Source organism: Brachypodium distachyon, chromosome 4, assembly GCF_000005505.3.
Source record: "Brachypodium distachyon strain Bd21 chromosome 4, Brachypodium_distachyon_v3.0, whole genome shotgun sequence".
Taxonomy (NCBI): Eukaryota; Viridiplantae; Streptophyta; class Magnoliopsida; order Poales; family Poaceae; genus Brachypodium; species Brachypodium distachyon.
Window position 1 is genome coordinate 28,517,863 of NC_016134.3, and position 22,808 is coordinate 28,540,670.

The 22,808-nt window shown below is 50.1% G+C and overlaps 2 protein-coding genes and 1 pseudogene across 2 annotated transcripts; 2 read left to right on the forward strand and 1 right to left on the reverse strand.

The window, feature by feature from the left end:
* Positions 1–247: 247 nt before the first annotated feature.
* On the reverse strand, positions 248–8,369 carry LOC112272304. Its single transcript, XM_024462715.1, has 5 exons — positions 8,232–8,369; positions 2,115–3,047; positions 1,387–2,031; positions 1,195–1,310; positions 248–1,124 (listed from the first exon to the last, which is right to left on the reverse strand). The coding sequence occupies exons 2-5, from the start codon at positions 2,344–2,346 to the stop codon at positions 1,074–1,076; spliced, it is 1,044 nt and encodes a 347-aa protein (XP_024318483.1). The 5' UTR covers positions 2,347–3,047; positions 8,232–8,369; the 3' UTR covers positions 248–1,073.
* Positions 7,859–9,250, forward strand: LOC100829337 (zinc finger protein ZIC 2). The gene has a single exon (XM_010239579.3). It carries the CDS (start codon positions 8,266–8,268, stop codon positions 8,893–8,895), a length of 630 nt encoding a protein of 209 aa, XP_010237881.1. The 5' UTR covers positions 7,859–8,265; the 3' UTR covers positions 8,896–9,250.
* Positions 9,251–10,522: 1,272 nt separating this feature from the next.
* On the forward strand, positions 10,523–22,381 carry LOC100828925 (annotated as a pseudogene).
* Positions 22,382–22,808: the final 427 nt, after the last annotated feature.

Sequence of the window (22,808 nt, forward strand, 5' to 3'; positions counted from 1 at the left end):
CGGCTACAGCAATTGATGACACAAAAGTGCAATCATAGCGAACGATCGCGAGCTGTATAAACTAAGGAAATATAGTACTTCACAAGAAGGAAATATAGTACTCCAAGAAACACATGTTGAGCCAAGTTAACATTTCCGATAATGTCGACTACATGGTGAAACATGAGAAATACATGCTGAGCTAAGTTAACATTTCTGATAATGTTGACTACATAGTGAAGCATGAAACACAACAAAAAAGCCGCCTTACAACCTCTATGACTAAGAGCCTAAACATGCTAGCCATGAGGCTAAGTCAAGGGAGATATGCAACATCGCATAAGTAAGCAGTTGAGGTACATCACCACCTCCGAGGGCGACGAGGCTCACACCTCATCGTCACCCTTCTGAAGAGCGGGCTCAAGGCAACGCACGAAGCGTCGAGCCTGAGCACAAAGAGGAGCACCCTGGTCTGCCAAAAAAAATTTCGCCCCGTGAGACATCTCACCCTCAAGCCCACTCATCCCGGCACTGCCGTCCAGGACTGCCGCAACCGCCGATGAAACAAGTCGGGCACCCGTACTCAGGAGGCACTTCTTCACGGTAGGCTCAATGAGCTCCACCTAGGAAGTAAGCACCCTGCTCGCCTCATCCACCGTGCGGCACGGAGGAAGATCCGGCTGGGGAACACTCCTCAAGCAAGTCATCGTCTCCCGAATCTCGGTGGCCTGGGCAAGCAAAAGAGAAACCACCTCGGGACGACAATCTGGAGGAGGACGAGCACGAGGAGCAAGCATCGGCCCATCACCCGCTGCCGCCAACTCCACCTTGAGGGAAGCAGCCTCCACGTGGGCATGCTCCCTATCAAGGTTGGCCACCATCAAGTCCTCCTCAACTCGACGGGTCCTCGCAATCTCGTCCCTCTGGCGCTCCTCAGCAAGTCGAGCCCTGGTCTCCGCGGCCGCGAGCTCCGCCGAAACGCGAGAAAGCTCGGCCTCCCTAGCCTCATGCCGCACCCTCTCCGAAGCCAACTCACTCAAAGCAAGGGTAGACTTGGATATCTCCACGTCCAAAGCAGCGGAAAGCGCCCCCACCTAAGTCTTAAGGGTAGGAAGGGCGCCCATGGCCTCGACCAAACCCCTCACCTACAAAGAAGAGGGAGTTAGCACAAAAGCTAACCCAAAGAACCAAGGGAGGTACGTCACGGATGCTCACCAGCTCCAGTGTCACGAAAGGGTCTCTCGCTCCATCCGCGGTCGACGGAAGCACTCCATCCCTTGCTTGAGTCGGGGGATCGCCCTCAAGAACCCCGGGCTCCGCGGCCCTCGCACCTAAAAACAAACCAAGGAGATCATGTCAAAATCATTCGGAAAAAGAATGACGTGACCAAAAGAGAAGGGCACTCACCCGAGGTAGGAGCATCCTCCTCAGGATGCTCGCGACCAATGGAGAACACCTGGACGCCCGCACCGCTGGCTCCGGTCAACAACTCCACCACTAAGTCGCTCCGAAGCCAAAGCCCCGTCTCGCGAGTGAAAGCCTCAACCTCATGACTTGAAGGAGGAAGAACTTGCTCAAGTCCAATCTTCCCCTTCATGTGCAGGTCCAAGGTCGCCCTCAGGGGGGACCTCAACTCGCCCACAACAGGATCCGCCGAATCCGCCGGGGAGTAGTCAAGAGAAGGAGAAGGAGTCGGGGGAGCCTTCCTCTTGCATCCACTCGACGGACGAGGTATCTTGGGAACCGGCGCGACAGGCACCGCCAAGCCCAGCACCGCCGTTCCCGCCTTCGCCTTCCCGCAAGAGTCCCGCAACTTGGACCCCACCGCCAACATCGATGGTGTAGCCAAGCGGGAGTAGCGATCGCCCACTCGGAGAAGGCGACCAAGCTTCGGGTCCTGTCGCACCGGCACCATCTTCCCGAAGCACCTCGTGATGATGTTGTGGCATCCCCCCTCGCTAATCTTGGTCTCGTAGTCGCGGTGCTCCGGTCCGCCGTACGGACCGATCAGCTGCGCGACCCACAACGCCGTCCTCTCCTTGGAAAACGTCGCTGAAAAAAGACAAGCCAAAATTGTTAAGTACCTTCACAAGGGAAAACAAGCAAAGCACGAAGGGGAGAGGGGCGCCACTCACGTGCGGTGACAAGCTGTGGAGGACGGAAAGATCGAGGGATCCCAATCTCGGACCTCGGATGGCTCCTCATCATGAAGCGTCCCGCCCGCCATCTCCTCCATGAGGTCACGAAAGCTCCTCTCGACGGACACCTCCTTGATCTTGGCCACTTTCTAGAGGTCGGCTGATCGAGGATTGCCGGTGTGAGACACCTCCCTGAGACCTCCAGCCCCAGAGTGCCGAGGAAGATCATCCGTGTGCCGAAGACGGGTCTTCAAAGTCCGAAGAAGAAACCACTGAGACTCCCACTTCACGAACAACTTCTCCGCACTCTTCCCCGGCATGAGCAGGAAGTCGTCCCCAAAGCCGGAACGAAGACTCAGGTTCACCGAACCAAAAGCGCTCAGAGCAAAGCCGTCCGGAGTGAGCAGCTCCCTCACCTCCACGGTAAAGTAGAAGAGCAAAAGCTTCACCGAAGGCTCCTCGTGAAGCGTCGTCTCACACAGCCACCTGAAAACGTTCAACCTCATGATCGTCGACGGGTGAAGCTGGGCCAACTCGATGCCATACGTCTCCAGGAACTCCAGCAAGAAGGGGTGAACAGGCACACACAGGCCGGCGTGCAACCAAGGCGAGAATGCCACAATGCATCCCGGACGCCACCGCTGGTCGAGCCTCACCTCCTCGCCATCGGGTAGGATACTGTCCCCTTGGGGAAGTATCCCGCCTCCTCCAGCTGCGCAAGATCCTCGGGGCTCATCCACGAAGGGAGAAGGTGGTCATGTGCCCAACGTCCGCCATCCAACGGCGCTGTCGGAACCAAGGAAGGGCCACCACGAGGGCGGAAGGAGACCTTCTTCTTCCGTGACGGTCGGTTCGCCGCAAGCTGCGCCGCGGAAGACCGCCTCGGCGGCTCACCAACCGGACGCTCAACGTCCGGTCCTGCCATCTCACCTGCAAAAAAAGATCCGCCAAGGATCAGCCAAATAAGATCAAGTTCCGAAAAGAATCGGCAGAAGAAGGGAAGCTACGGACCTGGAGCCAAAGCCCCTGTCCCGCGGCGCAAAAACAAAAAAGAAGAGGCCGCCGCTCCACGGGCCGCAGGCCCCCTCGCTCCTCGGCCCTCCCACGTAAAAAAAACAAAAGGAGAAAAAGGGAAGAGGACGATAGGGCGGGCGGTAGGCGCGACGAAATGCCCGTGCGCCCCGTCCCAGCAGCGCCGCGCCCGCGCGCCTGCGTCCGCCCGCACGACTCGCCTCGCCTCGCCCGCCCCGCCCCCGCGCGCCTGCGTCCCTGCCCGCGTCCTCGCGCCCGCCTCACCGCGCCTACACTCGCGCCCGCTCTCGCGTGCCGCAACCCGCTGCACCCAGACCGTGCCCCCGCCGCGTGCCATCTCGCCGCACCACGTCCACGCGCGCGCCTCGCCGCGCCCCACTCACGCTCACACCCGCTCTCGCACGCCGCGATCCACTGGACCAAGGCCACGCCTGCTCTCGCGCGCCGTCTAGCAGCACCGCGTCCGCGCACACGCTTTGCCGCGCCCTCGCGCCTGCGTCGGCACGCGCGCCTCACCACGCCGCGCTAGCGTCACACGCCGTCTGGCGTCGCTGTCACAGCTCCTGTAGAACACGCGCTCCCGCGTCGCGCCTAGCCATCCCGCGCCCTTGCCAAGCGATGACGCACCAAAGGTGCTCGACCGCGTGCCTGCAAGGATCGCCGGCACCTAGAAGACACAAGGAATGACACCACAAGGCCGCCCTCACCTCCACAGGAGCAAGAAGAGCACGGCCGACGACGAGGGTCTCCCGGCTGCACTTGAAGGCACGACCGACACCTCACTCCTAGCGGCCTCGGGCGCGCTCTGCGTCCCCACGAGGACTCGACGACGAGAAGCCTCCGCAGCGGCTCCTCGGCCACTAACGCGACCTCCGTCGCTGCTAAAGAGTGGCTAGTGCCCCTGCGAGGCCCCTACAAACACCAACCTCTCGAAGAAATGTCGGGCGCCGCCGAACTCGTCTTTGACGCCAGACAAATCAAACAAGCATGGTGTGAGCCTCCTCAATGCCCGGAGGTTCCATTTTATAGGCCGCCGGAGCTCCTAGGCGTCCGGGTCGGGCCAATGGCGGGGCGACAACTCGCCGTCCTGTGCACTGTCCAAAGCAAGGAAGAGACAAGATGCCCAACTTTGCTAACGAAAAAGGAGGAAGCAAAGGGGGAAGGGGGGGGGGCTCCCCTGGCCACCCCGACCGAACGGCAGCCCCGGCGTCACCCTCGCCAGCGTCATCGCGCCCAGGACGGAGAAAAGGTGGTCGGCTCCGGTCACCTTTCCCTTTCCCGTACAGGGGAGGAAGAAGGGTCCCCGACCCTTGGATCTAGGGCGCCCCTTCGTCCAGAGCCGTTCTAATCGCGCGACTTAAGTTGCGAACCGGTATCGGGCCAAGCCGGGCCACGGCCCAGGAGCGGCCCAACTAACGGCCGAAATAAATAAATAAACTGTGGCGCGCCCAAAGACGGCCCGGCTAGCCTGTGCGACCGACAAGACCCGCAGAAAAGTGCAAAAAAACCCAAGATTTTGGGAGAAATTGCCAATAAGACCCCGGAAATTTCAGGGAGGCCCGCAAGGCCCCTGATTTTTGCAGAGAAGTCCTCCGGGACACCAGATTTCTCGCAGAGAGGCCCCTAAGTTCCCAGTTTTTGCTAAAATACCCCCTGAAACTCGATTTCTCGCAGAGAAATTCACCGCGGGCATGGAATTTCCCCGCAACGCCTCCAAGGATCCTGTTCTTTGCAGGAAAAACACCAAATACCTCCGTTTCTCACAAGGGAGCCCGCCAGGGAATCCATCCAAGGTACCATCATGAATCCAAGAACGAGCAAAGGGATCAAAGGTCTTGCATCGAAGGTTGACCCGAAAACATTCTCAATGCCTCCAGCTCAAGGGGGCTACTCTTGGGAAGATCCGCTCGGCCCAAGCCCTTGGCTAACAACCCCCTCGAAGCTGTTCCTAACATAGGATTAAGTGGCACCCGCAGGGTCGACCGAACGTATTCAAAAATATCGACGTGTCAACTTGTCCAAGTGTACGGTGACCTTCGCTATAAGGCTGGCGTACACGCCCTACTTTTATACCCGCACTTGTGCCATCGAGCATTGGCACCCCTTACTCTAATTGTTGTCGAGAACAACAAAATGGATTATAGATCAACTTATCAGCTATTTGTGTTAACGACTTTCCATGGCAAGTAGGTGCAGTAAACATGGAAAGTAGGCTTAGTTAAACCGACAAGTAGGTGAAGTTAACCAGTCAAGTAGGTATAGGCGACCGACAAGTAGGCACAGTTAAACCGACAAATATGTGTAGGTCACCTGGCAAGTAGGTGTTGGTAATCTGGCAAGTAGGCAGAGTTAAACCGACAAGTAGATGAAAGTAACCTGGCAAGTAGGTATAGGTGACTTGTAAGTAGGCACAGTTAAACCGGCAAGTATTGTAGGTAACCTGACAAATAGGTGTAGATAATCTGGCAAGTAGGCACAATTAAACCGGCAAGTAGGTGAATGTAACCTGGCAAGTAGGTATATATGACCCGCAAGTAGTCACAGTTAAACCGGCAAATATGTGTAGGTAACCTGACAAGTAGGTGTAGGTAACATGGCAAGTAGGTGTAGGTAATTTGGCAAGTAGGCACAAGTAAATCGGCAATTAGGTGAAGGGGGCACGGTTAAACCGGCATGTATGTGTAAGTAACCTGACAAGTAGGTGTTGGTAATCTGACAAGTGGTCATAATTAAACCGGCAAGTAGGTGAAAGTAATCTGGCAAGTAGATATAGGTGACCGGCAAGTAGACACAGTTAAATCAACAAGTATGTGTAGGTAACCTGACAAGTAGGTATATGTAATCTGACAAGTAGCCACAATTAAACCGGCAAGTAGGTGAAGGTAATCTGGCAAATATGTTTAGGTGACCGGTAAGTAGACACATATGTGTAAGTAACCTTGCAACTAGGTGAAGATACTCTGGTAAGTAGGTACAGTTAAACCGGCAAGTAGGTGTGGATGAACTACCAATTACTTCCTCCTTTCCACAAAAAAACCTCATATGGATTTGTGCGCTTGGACGAGAACATCTCTTTTTTCTCATGCCCGACCACTCATATTGGGTAAAAAATAAACATGTATGAGAAGTTATTGACCGAATGTGGGTGCCAAGAAAAAATTAGGTGCATTGTGAAACAAATGAAAATATTTATATGTTTTATTTTGTGGAATGGAGTGAGTAGATGTTGATGAACCGACAAGTAGTTTTTGATAAACTGTAAACTGATATGTCGGTAAGTGCTCGCATGTATCAACGATTAGTATGCATCGATATACCTGACTTTGTGATACATGTGAAAAGTGATGCTGCTTTTCGGAGACCGATGTGTATCCATGAATTTCCAGTACTAGATTCGATGAAACTTTATAACGCGATAGAAAATAGATGCAATTTAATAAGAAAAAAAGGCTAAAGAAAATTCGGCCCAAGGCCTAGAAAGATAGGCATCACGTTGCTGGACTTAATCGGTCGTGCTGCTAGTGGGCTTGCATTGCGGGGATTGGGCTGCTGGCTTGTGCGGGCTGCGCTGCGAACCGCCAGGGAGCGCATGTGCCAACGAACAGGCATCGAGCGCGAGCAAGATCACGCGGGGAGCCGGGGAAGCAAGCGCCGCTGGCCAAGCTTACCTGGGGCACGTCGCTTTGTAATCCACTCCTTTATTTAATCACAATTTTCTCTTCCCCTAAAAAAAATCACAATTTTCTCAACAAAAAAATAACAGGACTTTTGGTTCAATGGAATTGTATATACTCCTTATTCTTACATTCGTAGCACCATAAATGAGCACTAACTAGTTAAAATTTTAGTTCAGAAATATCGTTTACACTGTCCAACTGTCCAACACTAGCTTCCGCTCTGATGCTCTAATCAATTGAGTTATAATCCGCATGCACGGGGACCGACTACAAACGAAACATATTGTGTTTTTTGGTGAACGGGTATCGTACTTGTAATTCAGTATGAGCTCGATCGGAGCAAAATGGTCCCGACTTCAAGACCTGACTAACAAAGTATTCGTCAAATTAATTATGAGCTCCATATCCATACATTTTTTCAAACTGTTACCATATATGTAGCACTAAGTATACTACATTGTTTTTACTTTCAACCTATATTCATGTAGGCACCATATCATGTGAAAATCACACTTTCGGTGGAAACTCCACAAAAATCATACTTACAAACTCTTCGTGGTGAATTTGTTTTCTTCACTGCCATCAACACATAGTTGAATTTGGCTTGAAATTTTGCACACATTTTAAACATCACTTCTTTAACATATCCGATTTAACAAAAGAATTTTTTAGACTTTTACGATGGTTTTTGCTGAGTTTTCAACGTAGAGATGGTTTTACTCACCAGATACGCCTCCATTTATGTATTCCTCGACGTCTTTTCATCCTCTCAAATCAATATGGCTGCTTTCTGATCAATTTTCCCCCAACTTAATTATAACAGACAAATCTCTAAAAAACACTTCCACAGACGAGAACTCGTGCACGCCTGCACATACAAGATCACAAACCCTCTAATCCAATCACGCCGTCCGGCGGCAGCCCAAACAACACCGAACCCACGATGGAGCCGCCGACCCAATCCCCGCGAAAAGTTCGCCCCGACGTGCGCGCATCGCATCCATCCTCCGCTCTGCGCCTGCACCGGTCGTCAAACACTCAAACCCCGACAACGACATCCTCCTAACCGAAATGCGCCGTTCGTCAGCCAAAACCCGGAAAATTTCTTGTCTTTTCACGAGACAGGAAGTCAGAGGGAGTAACATGGTCGCCGAACGAAAAACGTCCAATTCCTCTGTTCGCGAGCCTACCACCGCTCAGTGCGCGCCAAACCGCCGAGGAAAAATCCTCAACGCTTGAAACACTAGAAAAAGCTTCATTCAGATAGCTTCCCACTATCTCGATTCTCGAAGACTCGAGCCAATCCATCCCCTCCAATCACTCCTCAATCGTAGCTACCCTATAAATACCGAAGCTTGATAAAACTCAACGAGATAAAACAGAGAAGAGAGACAGAGTATTTTACAGGAGTATTGGAGACTTAGCAGTTAGCGGCAGCAATGGAGGATGACTCGTGCAGGAGGGCGGGGGCGGTGCCGTTCAAGTGGGAGGTGTGCCCGGGGACGCCCAAGCACACGCGGAGCGCGAGTAGCGCGGCGGTCGTGGCGGCGCCCAACAACAGGCTGACGCCGCCGCCGTCCATGGCGTCCTCGCCTGCGCCCTACTACCACCACCACCGCCACCATCTCCACTCCTCGGCTTCCTCGCCTCGTATTATCCCTTCCTCACCAGCACGGTCGGCCTCGCTGTCGCCGTCCCGCCGCCGCCCGTACGCCGCGCCCCGCCGCGCGCCGCCCGCCGCCTTCCTCGACGCCGCGCCCCGGGCGACGGCCCCGGTGGCGGAGTGTCAGACGACGGCGGCGGCGTTCGGGTGCTTCCCGCTGATCCCGATGCTGCGGAGGAAGGGGAGCAAGAAAGGCGGATTTGGGTCGAGCAGCTCTGGATCTTCCGGATCCGGGTCGAGTTCGTCCGGGAGCAGCTTCAGATCGGACGGAGGCGGGGGGATGGGGATGCGGCGGTCGGTGTCGATCTCGTCGGGCTCGTTGCCGCTGCCGCCTGGGAGGAGGTTTGCGGCCGCCGAGGCCAGGGCGGAGGTGGACGCCGCCACTGGCCGTGGATGGTTCTATTGAGTTTTTGGTCGATGCCACCATTGCTGTGGAGAGAATAGGAGAGAGGTGTTTGTAGCTTTGTGTGATCAGAGCAGGCCATGAGGTTTTGAGATCCCAGCTGTTGAAATTGGCTGGAGACTGTTTGCGTGTTTGCTTGCTGCACAAAGCAAATTGGACATGCACAGTTGCTCACTTGATGGTGCGGGTAATAATAATCAGTTAACAAAATAAAATGGTTTAGAGGTGTTTTCCTTTTAGGATCACGATCGAGATTTGTAATTTGTCCTTACTAGATGAAGGGAGTACAGTGATTTTTCTTTAAAAAAATGGAAGCTTATATTACAATCAAAGAATATCACATGCCCGGTTACTCTCACAAGGTTTCTAAGAGCTCGTGTTTCCGATGACTCATAATTAACAACTCACTTCTTTTCAACTATTCATTTTTTTTTAAACTCTTAAGACCTTGTTCGTTTTCAGCGATCCCTGCAGGATCAACAGGGAATCTGAGGAAATTGAACGGAATTTCAAACTTTCCATGTCAATTCCCATCGGGAAGGACAGAAACGAATTGGTCCTAATTGTATTTGCTATCACAGCTCCACCACGCGATACCAACCTCTATCTCCACTCACACCGAGCTCTCGTTAATCGGCTTTGCCTCCATCACTGATCCTACATCATCTGGTGACTCCGACGCGTTGCTGTCGATTCATAGATGTTGGAAGGTAGGTGCTTCGAAAAAAAAGGAGGCTATGTTTTTTATCTGGCTATATGTATTGTTTATTACTGAATTAGGATATATTAGACCCTAAATAAATTGCAAACGTAAAAATTTGTACTGACATTTAATGGTTGGATTGTTAATTTATTAATCAGTTGAAGTCAATTTATCTCTAGTATACAACGTTTCTTCTGTACTCTATAAAAGGTTTCAAAATAAGTGAGTAATTTGTTTTAATGAAAATAAATTTTGTATTTTTACTTTGTTAATTCATTACTTCTATCGTTTACTTTTTTCCCGAGCTTTACCAGCAGGCTGAAATCATGTGTCATTTTCAGAGCTGAGCTACTGTCAAAGCCCTGGTTTCACTCCTTTTCCTTTGGCCCATTTCACTGCGCCTCTCAAACACTGGTTGCAGGGCCATTGTGAAACCAAATATGTGACTCTGGATCACTAGTACTCTCAAGGCTCATCTAGAACCAGCACTTTTGGCAAGCAAATTTAACCCCTCTCCTCTGGTGCCTGGTGGTGACTATTCTGTTCAACTTCGATCATTAAGAGTTTAACCCCTCTGTAGCTGCTTGCAAGAATTAAGAGTAGTAGTATAAACACAAAATCCCTCTCAAAAAAACAAACACAAAATCAAACCTTTCCATCTTCCATTGCTACGTGGTAGGGTAGCCTACCACATTCTCGTTTCATTTCCACGAATGGCAGGCCGCAGCAACGCAATGGCGCCTCGTGAAGGTAAACGATTTAATAATGACAGCAAATTATGCCTACGCGGAACGTGTAAATCAAGGTGAAACAAATCAGTCGATCCAGCTTCCCATTGGAGTATATAGGCGCAGATAAATCTTTCGTCTTGCCAATGTTCCATGCTACTCCAGGCTCCAGCTTCTCCTCCCAAGTCCACAAATAAAAATGGCAGAGCCAAGCAACATTTCTGTTGCCGTCGTAGCTGAGAAAAGGTCCCATGTGATCAAGATCGATAGATACTTAAGAGCCAAGAGCCTACTCAAGAACGGAGAGTATGTGAAATCTAACCCTTTCAGTGTTGCCGGTCATCAGTGGGTTGTGTCATATTACCCAAACGGTTTGCCCACGTCTGGTTGCATATCAGTTTATCTGGACATTGATCATGCTGATGCCCATTTGCCCAAGATGAGGTGAGGACAAAAGTCAAATCTACTCTGCTTGACAAAGATGGAGCACCAATCCCGTCATACATCCGTCCCACTAGGGAACATATCTTCTTTTCAGTTTGGACTCGGTTGCATCTTCATTCTATCACGCACAAGGATTTACAGGATTCAGGGCATCTAATAGACGATTGTTTCAGCATTGGTTGCGATATCACCGTCTTGAAGGATACGGTTAACAGAGGTGATCAGTTTGTGGTGGTTCCTCCAAGCAACTTATATCAGCATCTCGGCGACCTTCTGAGTAGCACGGATGGAGCAGATGTGACATTTCATGTTGGTGGGGAGACATTCTCGGCTCATCGATCTGTGCTTGCTGCTCGGTCATCCGTCTTCAAGGCAGAGCTCCTTGGCGCCATGAAGGAGAATTCTGGTGATCCCATCAAAATCGATGATATGGAAGCTTGCGTGTTCAAGTCCCTGCTGAACTTCATATACACAGACTCGCTACCTTGGATGACCCATGTGACGGCAAGTCATCTACTCGTAGCAGCGGACAGGTACAACATCGAGAGGCTGAAGCTGATATGCGAAGAGAAGCTGAGCAGCAACATTGACTCTGCCATGGTGGCCACAAGTTTGGCCCTCGCTGAGCAGCATAGCTGTCGTGGTCTCAAAGAAGCTTGCTTGCGGTTTCTTGTCTCTCCTTCCAATTTGAAGGCGATGAATGGAAAGCGATGGTTACGAACACCTGAAAAGCAGTTGCCCGGCTGTTCTCAGGGAGCTTATTGTTCGACTCCTGCCTGTTGAGCTGGAGGTGGCGAAGGATATCGTCATGGCTATTTAGTACAGGTGTGCTTCTGTAGTCTTGTTGAGCAAAATGTGCTACTATGATCTAAATTAAATTTAGTACTCCGTACCATTTTAAGTCTTGCTAGTTCTCCATGTATGGTTGGATGCATGTCTCTCGGAACAAAACTTCCTGTATTCTGTCGAACATTGAGATGTTGAGTTCAGGGAAATTAGAAACGAAAGCACAGGTTGGGTTTTGGCCAAAAGTTCTTTTATCATCCCTGTGTGATTTTTATTGCGATTAATCCTTAGGGCAAAGCCACCACATGAACCGTGTGGAATCATTGCTGGAGCCAGCAGATCAATGGAGCATGGGCAAAGTATATCCTTCTTCTAGACTAGAGTTTGCCCATTAAAAAAACTGTTAATTTAATAATGTTGGAACCAAAAACTACATTCCATTTTACTAAAGTTACACATATTCAAAATGTGCAATTAATTTTAGTGTTCGTAATTCACGGGGCTAAGATTTTCCAAAGTTCCAGGAACTGAGAATTAGTGAATTAGATAATTGACAACATTGCTTTTGTATTCTACACAGGCTTCTCAAATATTAGCAATTATGTATTCGATCAAAATAGAAAAGGTTTTAAGTTATGTGAGTAATTCATATTAATACTAAAATATTATAAAATGGTGATTTTATTCTGGACGTTGTTAAGTTGTTACTTATAGCCTTCTAAACATTTTTTGAGATTTATCGGGCAGAAATTATGTCTCTTTTGGGGGTCTTCCAAGACAACATACTGGGCAATATTGGACCGTTGTAAAATAAAATTTGTGAATTTGGATCACTATTCCCTCCAAAGGCCCATCTATCGTCGCCAAATCCTCTCAACAAAAAAAATATCTCTGATAAAAAAAAATCTGTTATCGTCAAATTTGTGACTATCACAATTTCCTATAGAGTAAAAGGCATCAGAGGTCCTAATTCTTTCACAAATGTCCCAAATTAGTTCTAAATCTTTGAAACTGCACATGTGAGTCCTAATTGTTTCATAACTGGTTCATCCCAGGTACTATGGTGGCTCTGGCGCGTGCCTAGTGCCTACGTGCCTATTTGGGCCCACTCGTCAGGTGCCGACGTGGAACATTTTTTTGTAAATAACACCATGTCTTCTTCTCTCTTCCACCACGTTAGGCCCCCACCTCATTCTCCTCCTCTTCCTCACTCCCCCCGTTTTGCCCCGTTCTTCCCCATGGCCGGCGCACCCCGAATCCAATCGCCCAAACCCTAAATCCAGCCATCGCTCCTCATCCGCCCACAGGCCAGGTCATGGCGCTCCCGACGAGCTCTTCGAGGAAGATCTTCCTCCGCCTCCCGCCGGACGAGCCGGCGTGCCTCCTCCGCACCTCCGCCGTCTGCAAGCCATGGCGCCGCGGCCTCTCCGACCCCAAAATCCTCCGCCTCCTCCACACGCGCCACGGGGAGACCCTTCTTATGGGCTTCCTCCACAACTTCTTCGAAACCGCATCCCTAGCTTCGTCCCCACCACCGCCTCCGCTTTCCCCCTCGCCGTCCCCGTCCAGCGCGATTGCCGCCACGGCCACGCGCTTGTCTTCGCCCAAGGCAATCGCGGAAACCACCTCCTCGTCTGGGACCCCAATCACGGGCTACCAGCGGTGCGTGGCGGCGCCCCCCGAGTTCAAGGGCGGCGACGCAAACGGGGCCAGGGTCTGCGCAGCGGACAACGGCTGTCGCGGGGGTCCCTTCCGCGTGGTCTTCGTGTTCCCCCATAGGTTGCACGGGAGCCCGGTCATGGTCGCCGACGCCACAGTGTCACCCCACTCAGCGCCGCCGCCCAGGCGCTCCGGCTGCGTGGTCAGCAACTGGAGGCTCTCGCTAGAGAGGGGTAGCTACGGCAGCGGCGAGGAGAGCAGCTCGCTCGCTAATCCCGATGGCAGCCGTCTCCTTCCTCGTTGCGGAAGTCAGCATGCCGGCAGAAGTCAGAAGGAGGGGGAGTGAGGAGAAGAGGAGGAGAACGAGGGGGGGGGGGGGCTAACGATAGTACTACAAAACGGTCTATATCTCACGACCGTTACTGATGAACAGAGTGGGGTCTGCCCGTCCCCGCCCAGCCATACATCAGTGACGGTCGCGCGAGGCGACCGCCACTGATGTACCATCATTCCTCACAAGATCGCGACCGTTACTGATGAACAGATCGGGGTCTGCCCGTCCCCGCCCAGCCATACATCAATGACGGTCGCGCGAGGCGACCACCATTGATGTACCATCATTCCTCGCAAGAGACATCAGTGGCGGTCGATTAAGAGACGACCGTTACTGATGAGTGATACATCAGTAACAGTCGTCCTAACGTGCCCGCCACTGATGTGTCGTACATATAAGTAACGGTCGCTCTTGGCCCGACCGTTAAAGATGTGTGGTACATCAATAACGGGCCAAATTAAAGCAACCGTTACTGATGTATCCCCTATTATCAGTAACAGTCCCCCATGTCCCGACCGCCACTGATGATTGTCGCGGTTTAAATACAATGGGTAGAGCCGCAGCTGGTCGCGCTGCACATCGTAACGGACCAGCTGCGGCCCCTTCTTCTCCGGCGACGGTGAAGCGCTGCCCAAATCGGCTGCGATGGCCGCCGGCGAGCCCAGGTAGCCTCTTCTCCTCCCTCTCCCTTCCTCCTCTCTACCCCAGCCGGCGGCGCCCATCTCCATGGCCGGCGGTGCCCCCCATCCGGCGAGCTCCATTTTTGGAGCTCCGGCGGCGGTGACCTCCATTTTTCGAGCCCGAAACTTCCCTCTCACTTGCGAGCTCTTTGTTCCTCCCGATATTTCTCGCCGGTCTCTAATTTCTCTCTGAAGTTCCCCAATTTCAAATTTTTGAGCTCCGACCGCCGGCCAAAATGTGGCCTCCTCGTCGTCGCCCGGAGCTTCCCTCTCCCTTGCGAGATCTCTTTCCCTCCCGATCTTTCTCGCCGGCCTCCAATTTCTCTCCGAATGTCCCTAATTTCAAATTTTTAGTTAGCGCCTTAACCCCAGTTAATTAACACCTTAATCTCCTTGTTAATTATTAGGCTAACTATTTTGCTTTGTGTTTTGTTGTGTATTGTGTTGTAGATCGAAGGACCGTTCTTGGATGTACGCCACGAAAAGAATCAATGCTCGATGGATAACCGAATGGACGATCTTTTTTGGAGTCTCGAAAGGTGATATGGAACGAAAAGGACTTGTGATGATGCGTTGTCCATGTCGCAAATGTGGAAACACATGCATGATGAAGCCTGAAGATGTTCAGATGCACGTGCTGGCATCGGGTTTTGCACGCGGCACGATCTGGTGCATGCCCGCGCTCAGCCTTTGCCGGCGGCCAGGACTGTGACTGTCGGCAAAGGTTTTTTTTTATTTTTCTTTATCGCAGCAATTAGAAATATTTTGACAGCACATATGTATAGATATATATTCAGACACATCACAGCAATACATCCACACAAAATCATAGACGCATCCACATATAGCATTCACATCACAAGCATATAAACATCTCATGAAAGTCCGAAAACATCACATATCTCACAACAAAAGTATTATAAGTATTCATCACATGGTAGCAACATATTACAAGTGTTCATACATGAAAAGAAGGTGACTCGGACACCTTCAACATCCACCACCTATTGCACCAGTAGAAACCTATGAAATAGAGTTGGAATAGCGTAATTAGATATAAATAAAGTCACTGAAGTGACAATTGTAGTATTTGAAGCGGAACTTAGCCATTTGGCTCAAAAATGGTGTAATGGTCACATAAATGAGCCAAATGGACGAGAAATGCCACCAAGGCACCATTTTGAAGCCAAATGAGCCATAAATGGCTCCAAGGCACCATTTTGGAGCTATTATGGCTCATTTGACTCCAAGATGGTGGCATGGTCACATAAATGAGCCAAATGGCCCAAAAATACCACCAATGCACCATCTTGGCTCGAAAACGAGCCATTTGGCTACATTATGCCACCATGGAACCATTTTTGAGCAAATATGGCTCATTTGGCTCAAAAAATGGCACTAAGGCACCATTTTGGAGCGAGTATGACTCATTTGGCTCCAAGATGGTGCCTTGGTCGCATAAATGTGCCAAATGGCAAAAAAAAATGCATCTACGGGGTAGCTTTTCACCAAAACATTGGTTTTCCTGATGTTTTGCTATTACTTAGTGTTTTATTGCCACATGGGCACATGTAAAACAAAAAATCTACCCCAAGCCCTCACAGAATTCTTCTCCCTCGGTCTGAATTGCGTGTTTTCCTCACTCTAGGGATTCGTCCGAATTGCGACTTTTCCCCCTCTAATTCCAGAACGCTCGTGCGGGTTAGTCTAGTTTGTGAAGGATGTGCAACCTCAGATACTTGGATTGTGTTTTCCTCTTAACACCATCTTTATGTACCACCATTTGATGACATCATCCAAGATTTCAAGTTCTCTGCACCATTCGTCGTGTGATTTCAGGCATCGCCCTCTCCTGCGGGCCTCGTGGCGTCTGCGGGCTAGCTTTTCACCAAAACTTGTGTTCTCAAGTCACTTTACTCTACCTTTGTGTTCTACTAGCACTTGGGGGACATGAAAAACCAAAAAGCTACCCAAGTCCCAAAGAATTCTGCTCCGTCCATCCGAATTGCGACTTTCCCCCCTTAGTCTGGAACTTCCGTGCGCATTAGTCTAGTTTGTGAAGGAAGTGCAACTTCAGATACTTGGATTGTGTTTTCCTCTTAACACCATCTTTAGGTACCCATTTTATGACATCATCCAAGATTCCAAGTTCTCTAGACCATCCGTCGTGTGATTTGAGGCATCGACCCCTCCTGCGGGCCTCGTGGCGTCTACGGGGTAGCTTTTCACCAAAACATTGGTTTTCCTGATGTTTTGCTATTACTTGGTGTTCTATTACCACATGGGCACATGTAAAACAAAAAATCTATCCAAAGCCCTCACAAAATTTTCTCCCTCCGTCCGAATTGCGTGTTTTCCTCACTAGGGTTTGGGTTTTAATGTTCCTTATTGTTTTGTTACTAGCTTTTCACCAAAACTTGGGTTTTCATGTCACTTTACTATACCATAGTGTTGTATTAGGACATGTAAACATGAAAAAGAAACATTTACCCCATGGACCGAATAAATTATGTCCCGTCGGTTTGAATTGAGACTTTTCCCCTCAAGTGTGGAACATTCATGCACATTCGCTAGTATTGTTTGCAAAGGAAATGCCACATCAGGGCTATCGATTTGATTTTACCATTAACACGCCCTTCATTTACATATACATGGCACACCATGCACAAGGAGAAAGCCGGGAAACCATTTGTTTCCTCATTTCATGCGTCGATGAACCGACCGTAACCAATTAACTCACGGCCGCCGGCAAAGAGTAATTAGTTTTTTTTATTTTATAAGTGCAAATTGGGTTCAATCTAAACAAAAATATATATTGCTCTATGTGTTTACAATATGGTTGATTTACATCACAAACAAACAAAAAAAGGAAAAAAAATGCTTTCCGGCGGCTATTCTCCGCGCCTTCGGCAAAGCAACCTTTGCCGGCGGCTATTTATCAGGGCCGCCGGCAAAGAGTTCTTTTCTTTTTTTTCGTTCGGTTCAATTCGAACGGGGGACTTTTAGAAAAAAAAATAAAAAAAATTGGCCTTTGCCGGCGGCTATTTATCAGGGCCGCCGGCAAAGAGTTATTTTATTTTATTTTCGTTTGGTTCAATTCGAACGGGAGACTTTTGGGAAAAAAAATACAAAAAATTGGCCTTGCCGGTGGCTATTTATCAGGGCCGCCGACAAAGTGTTATTTCTGTTTTTTTTAATTCGTACGCGTGTGTCTAAATTTGAACGGAACGTCGTGGGAAAAACGAATCACTTTGCCGGCGGCTTTTTTTGGTGCGCCGGCCGTTTCTCCCGCCGTTAACCTCGCACGCGGGCCCACGTGCAGGGTCTCTTTGCCGGCAGCCGTCCTTTGCCGACGGCCTTTCTGAGGATTTGCCGGCGGCCCACCCTATGCCTCTTTGCCGGGGCCCCGATAGAAAGCAGCCGGCAAAGCGTGTTGCCGTCGGCAACGTCATGTTTTCCCGTAGTGTCAGGCTGTCTTTCTCCAATCATCCTCCCGCATCCAACGCCGCTTGAGATGGGTTTGCAGAATGCCAGTCGATTTCCTCTCTCAGTATGTCACCGTCAACACTAGCTTGTAGTCCAGCCCCAGACAAATGATTTCATCTAGGGATGATATCACCTTCTTTTCTAAACACTCTCTATTGGGTAATTTCCAAATGGCCCAACACACAGCTGCTAGACCATCTATCCGCACATTTCTACTAACAAGAACAATGTAAGGAAAGAAATTCACTAAAAGAATCACTACTACAAAACGGTCTATATGTCACGGCACATCAGTAACGAGTCCGGCACGACCGTGACTGATGATTAATATCAGTGTCGGTGGGTCGCTGCCGCGACCGTGACTGATAAACAAAGCGGGGTCTGCCCGTCCCCGCCCAGCCATACATCAGTGACGGTCGCGCGAGGCGACCGTTACTGATGTACCATCATACCTCGCGAGAGACATCAATGGCGGTCGAGTAAGAGACGACCGTTACTGATGTACCACACATCAGTAACGGTCACCCTAACGTGCCCGCCACTGATGTGTGGTACATATCAGTAAAAGGCGGCCTCGTTACTGATGTATCACTCATCCGTTACTGATGTCGGGACAGAGCCACAGCTGGCCGCGCTGCGCATCGGAACAGACCAGCTGCGGCCCTTCTTCCCTGGTGATGGCGAAGCCATGCCCGATTTGGCCGGCGGCGAGCCCCACAGGTACCCCTCTCCCTTCCTCCTCTCTCCCCCCGCACGCGCCGACGGCCCCCATCTGCATGGCCGGCGAGCTCCAATTTTGGAGCTCCGGCGGCCAGCGAGCTCCGATCTTCGAGCCCGAACCTTCCCTCTGCCTTGCGAGCTCTCTCTCCCTTCCGATCAATCTCGCCGGCCTCCAATTTCTCTGCGAAGTTCCCCAATTTCAAATTTTTTGAGCTCCCGCCACCGTCCAAAATGCGGCCTCCTCCTCGTCTCCCGGAGCTTCCCTCTCCCTTGCGAGCTCTCTCTCTCCCTCCCGATCTTTCTCACGGACCTCCAATTTCTCTCCGAATGTCTATAATTTCAAATTTTTAATTAGCCCCGGTTAATTAACACCTTAATCCCGTTGTCAATGATTAGGCTAACTATTTTGCTTTGTGTTTTCTTGTGTATTGTGTTGTAGATCGAAGGACCGTTCTTGGATGTACGCCAAGGAAAGATCAATGCTCGATAGATAACCGAATGGACGGTCTTTTTTGGAGTCGCGAAAGGTGATATGGAGCGAAAAAGACTTATGATGATGCGTTGTCCATGTCGGAAATGCGAAAACACATGCATGATGAAACCTGAAAATGTTCAGATGCACGTGCTGGCATCGGATTTTGTGGAAGGTTATTCTCGCTGGACTTGTCATGGGGAGGATGCGGTTGATGTCGGTAGCGGTAGCGAAGATGATGATGTCCTGCGGTATGATCTGGCGAATGATTCCGAGGAAGAAACAAGTGTCGATAAGGAGGCTAATGTGGAACGTTAATGAGCTCCACGTGGCAGGATTGCTGAAATGCTAGATGACCCGTACCTACAGGACCAGCTAGAGGACCCCGAAGATGAGGCAGAGTGTGCTCAGTTCAAAAAATTGTTGGAGGACGCAAACACACCCTTGCATGATGGAGCTGGCGAAGAAAACAACGTGCTCGAAGTGACGCTCGAACTTTTGAAGCTGAAGGCAGCATCATGCTGGTCAGACAAGGGCTTCACGGACTTGTTGAGTTATCTTACTTCGGGTTTTTCACAGCCAAACAAGTTGCCCAAGAGCACATACGATGCGAAGAAGATTACATGTCCGCTTGGATTAGATTGCGTGAAACATCATTCATGTCCAAACGACTGCATGGTATACATTGGAGAGTACGAGAACCATGAGAGATGCCACATATGCGGTGCATTGAGATACAAGAAGAAAACGCCAGAGCTGGCGAAAACGATGGGAAAGATTGCTACGATGAAATATAAGGAACCTGAAAGTGTTATGTGGAAAAGGAGGTCCGTATTCTGGGACCTGAAGTACTGGGCACATTTAGAATGCCGCCACAGCATAGATGTCATGCACGTGGAGAAAAATGTATGCGATAGCGTGCTGGAATTGCTGATGAACATTCCAGAGAAGACGAAAGATGGACCCAATGCACGGAAGGACCTGGAACTCATGTCTATCAGAAAAGAGTTGTGAGCAAAGATCAAGTGAAGGCAGCCGTGAATGGTTTCGTGACGGTGACCACGCGGTGTCGTCTTGCATGTTACAACCTATACAAAGACGAGTTGCATAGGATGTGCCAGTGCCTGCAAGGCATTAAAATCCAATCGAACTATTCGTCGAGCATCAAGCATCTAGTTGACATAAAGAGTCACAAGCTATCTGGCATGAAGTCTAACGACAACCATGTTATACTCACTCAGTTACTTTCAGATGCAATCAGAGGTATGATGGAGCCGCACGTAAAAGAAACAATCATGAAATTTCTGATTTCTTTGACAGCATCTCGCAGAAGTCAATCTAAAAAACACACAAACTTAACTAGAAAAATTACAAAACAAATGTCAGAAGTTGATCTGTGATTTTTCTGGCCTCTCAAAGTCAGATCGTTTGTCAGGAGAACCACGGGTAGATTGAATTTTTTATAACAACGACGGCTGACGGCTAGGGTTTCTCTCGGCCAGGGTCGACTCGGCCTTCTGTGCTCGTTTGCACATCGGGCCGAGCCAGCATCGGGCCGGCCCAACTCGGCGACCCAAAACTCGCAGGCTTCCCAAGTAGATCCGTTGGGTTGACTTGACAGCCTTCATTCCTTTCTTTCCTGAGAGCCCGTTAGCCCACCCAACAGCCCTCTGTCTCTTTATCCCCCGTCCCGAGTCCCGACGCACCAAAGGATCGAACGAGACGAGCTGTGATCGAGCCGCCGCCGGCGCCGCTCCAGCCGCCGGCGCCGCCGCTCGCATCCAGCCGCCGGCGTCGCCCCGCTCGCATCTAGCCGCCGTCTCCGCCCCCCGCGCGCATCCACCCGCCGTCTCCGCCCCCGCGCGCATCCACCCGCCGCCACCCGGGCGGCGCATCCGCGTGCGCCGGCAAACAAGGAGCTCCCCCCACCTCCCCCGAAATCTGAAGGTTGTTGTTGCTGCTTGCCTGCTGCTGTCCTGTTGCGTGACCTGTTGCTGCTGAGGACCTGCTGCGAGCTGCACAGAGTTTATGACCCGAATCGACAGTTTACAAGGAGCCTACGGCATTCTCGTTTCGTTTCCCACAAATGGCAGAGCGCAGCAACATTTCAATTGCCGTTGTAGCTGAGAAAAGGTCTCTTGTGATCAAGATCGATGGATACTCAGCAACCAAGAGGCTGCTCGAGATCGGACAGAGCGTCAATTCTAGCCCTTTCAGTGTTGGGGGTCACCAGTGGTTTGTGGCGTATTACCCAAACGGCAGGACCGCATCTGGTTGCATATCATTTTTTCTGGTTTTGGATTCTGCTGATGCCAAGGATGAGGTGAGGGCGAAAGTCAGATTTAATCTGCTTCACAAGGATGGAAGAACACCGGTGCCGCCGTTAAGCCGTAGCACAGTCGAACGTGTCTTCCGAGCTTCAGATCAGGTCTTATTTCTTAATGCTATCAGGCACCGGGATTTAGAGGGATCGGGGCATCTAATAGACAATTGTTTCAGCATCAGGTGCAAAATCAACGTCTTCAAGGATCCTACTCAGAAATGTCATCAGTTTGTTGAGGTTCCTCCAAGCAACTTGCATCAGCATCTTGGCGACCTTCTGAACAGCACGGATGGAGCAGATGTGACCTTTCATGTTGGCGGGGAGACATTCTCGGCTCATAGATCCGTGCTCGCTGTTCGGTCATCCGTCTTCAAGGCAGAGCTCCTTGGTGGCATGAAGGAGAATCTTGGTGATCCGATCAAAATCGATGACATGGAAGCTTGGGTGTTCAAGTCCTTGCTCAGCTTCATATACACAGACTCGCTGCCCCTGATGACCCGTGAAGGAACCGATGAAGGTGCAACACCAGCAGATGTTGTAACGGCTAGTCATCTACTCGTAGCAGCGGACAGGTACAATATCGAGAGGCTGAAGCTGATATGCGAAGAGAAGCTATGCAGCTGCATTGACTCTGCCATGGTGGCGACAAGTTTGGTCCTAGCTGAGCAGCATAGCTGCCATGGTCTCAAAGAAGCTTGCTTGCAGTTTCTTGCTTCTCCTTCCAACTTGAAGGCGATGGTGGCAAGCGACGGTTACGAGCACCTGAAGCGCAGTTGCCCGGCTGTCCTCAGGGAATTGATTGCTAGACTCCTGCCTGTTGAGCTGAAGGTGGCGAAGGATATCGTCATGTCCATTTAGTACGGACCGGAGTGGTACGGTGGTTTTGTTGAGCAAGATGTGCTAGTGGTACTATGATCTTAGTGCCATTTCAGTTCATGCTACTTCTCCATTTAGTCTTTGAGTCATGGGATTGTGACCGTGAACAATTAAACTTAATCTGCTCTTTGCCGAGAGTTGTTAAAAGCTGTGCTATCTAACCCCTGAACCCCCTTACAGAGAGTAGTATACTGCTCCCTCCGGCTCAGTTTCATATTAAGTGACAGTCTAGATGCATGTACTATTTTTGCAATTAATATTTGACTGACGGAGTATAAATTTACTAGAAAGAAGTTTTTATCAATGCTTAGTACATGGCTGCTGAATCATTAAAAAAATACCTTTCATTTTTGTTGCAAAAAGTAGCTTTAAAATACAGGAAGTGTCTATTTCTCAGTCGACTTAGAAATAGTTATTTATCACTCAACAATCATAACCATAAGATCAAGATTTTCTCATCATTTGTACTTGTATTGATCTTTCACGAATCTCAGACGGTTGTTAGTATCGACTTAGAAATAGTATTTCTCGGTCGCCTTAGAAATAGCAAAACCGTAAAATATATTATCAGGGAAGGTCCTTCCTTGCTGTGTCATTTTCATTTATATAAGATGGTTATGTACAATGGTTATTTACAATGGAAAAGAATTGCAAATTATAAGGTGTCGAGCCAGGCCTGCATGCCCTCCGTCAAACTAGGCTTGG

Coding starts and splice junctions, on each gene's coding strand:
- LOC112272304 (XM_024462715.1), bottom strand. CDS start 2,346: ATGATCTTCCTCGGCACTCTGGGGCTGGAGGTCTCAGGGAGGTGTCTC. Junction 1,311..1,386: donor GGAGGATGCTCCTACCTCGG/GTGAGTGCCCTT, acceptor GTTTGTTTTTAG/GTGCGAGGGCCGCGGAGCCC. Junction 1,125..1,194: donor CTTTCGTGACACTGGAGCTG/GTGAGCATCCGT, acceptor TCTTCTTTGTAG/GTGAGGGGTTTGGTCGAGGC.
- LOC100829337 (XM_010239579.3), top strand. CDS start 8,266: ATGGAGGATGACTCGTGCAGGAGGGCGGGGGCGGTGCCGTTCAAGTGG.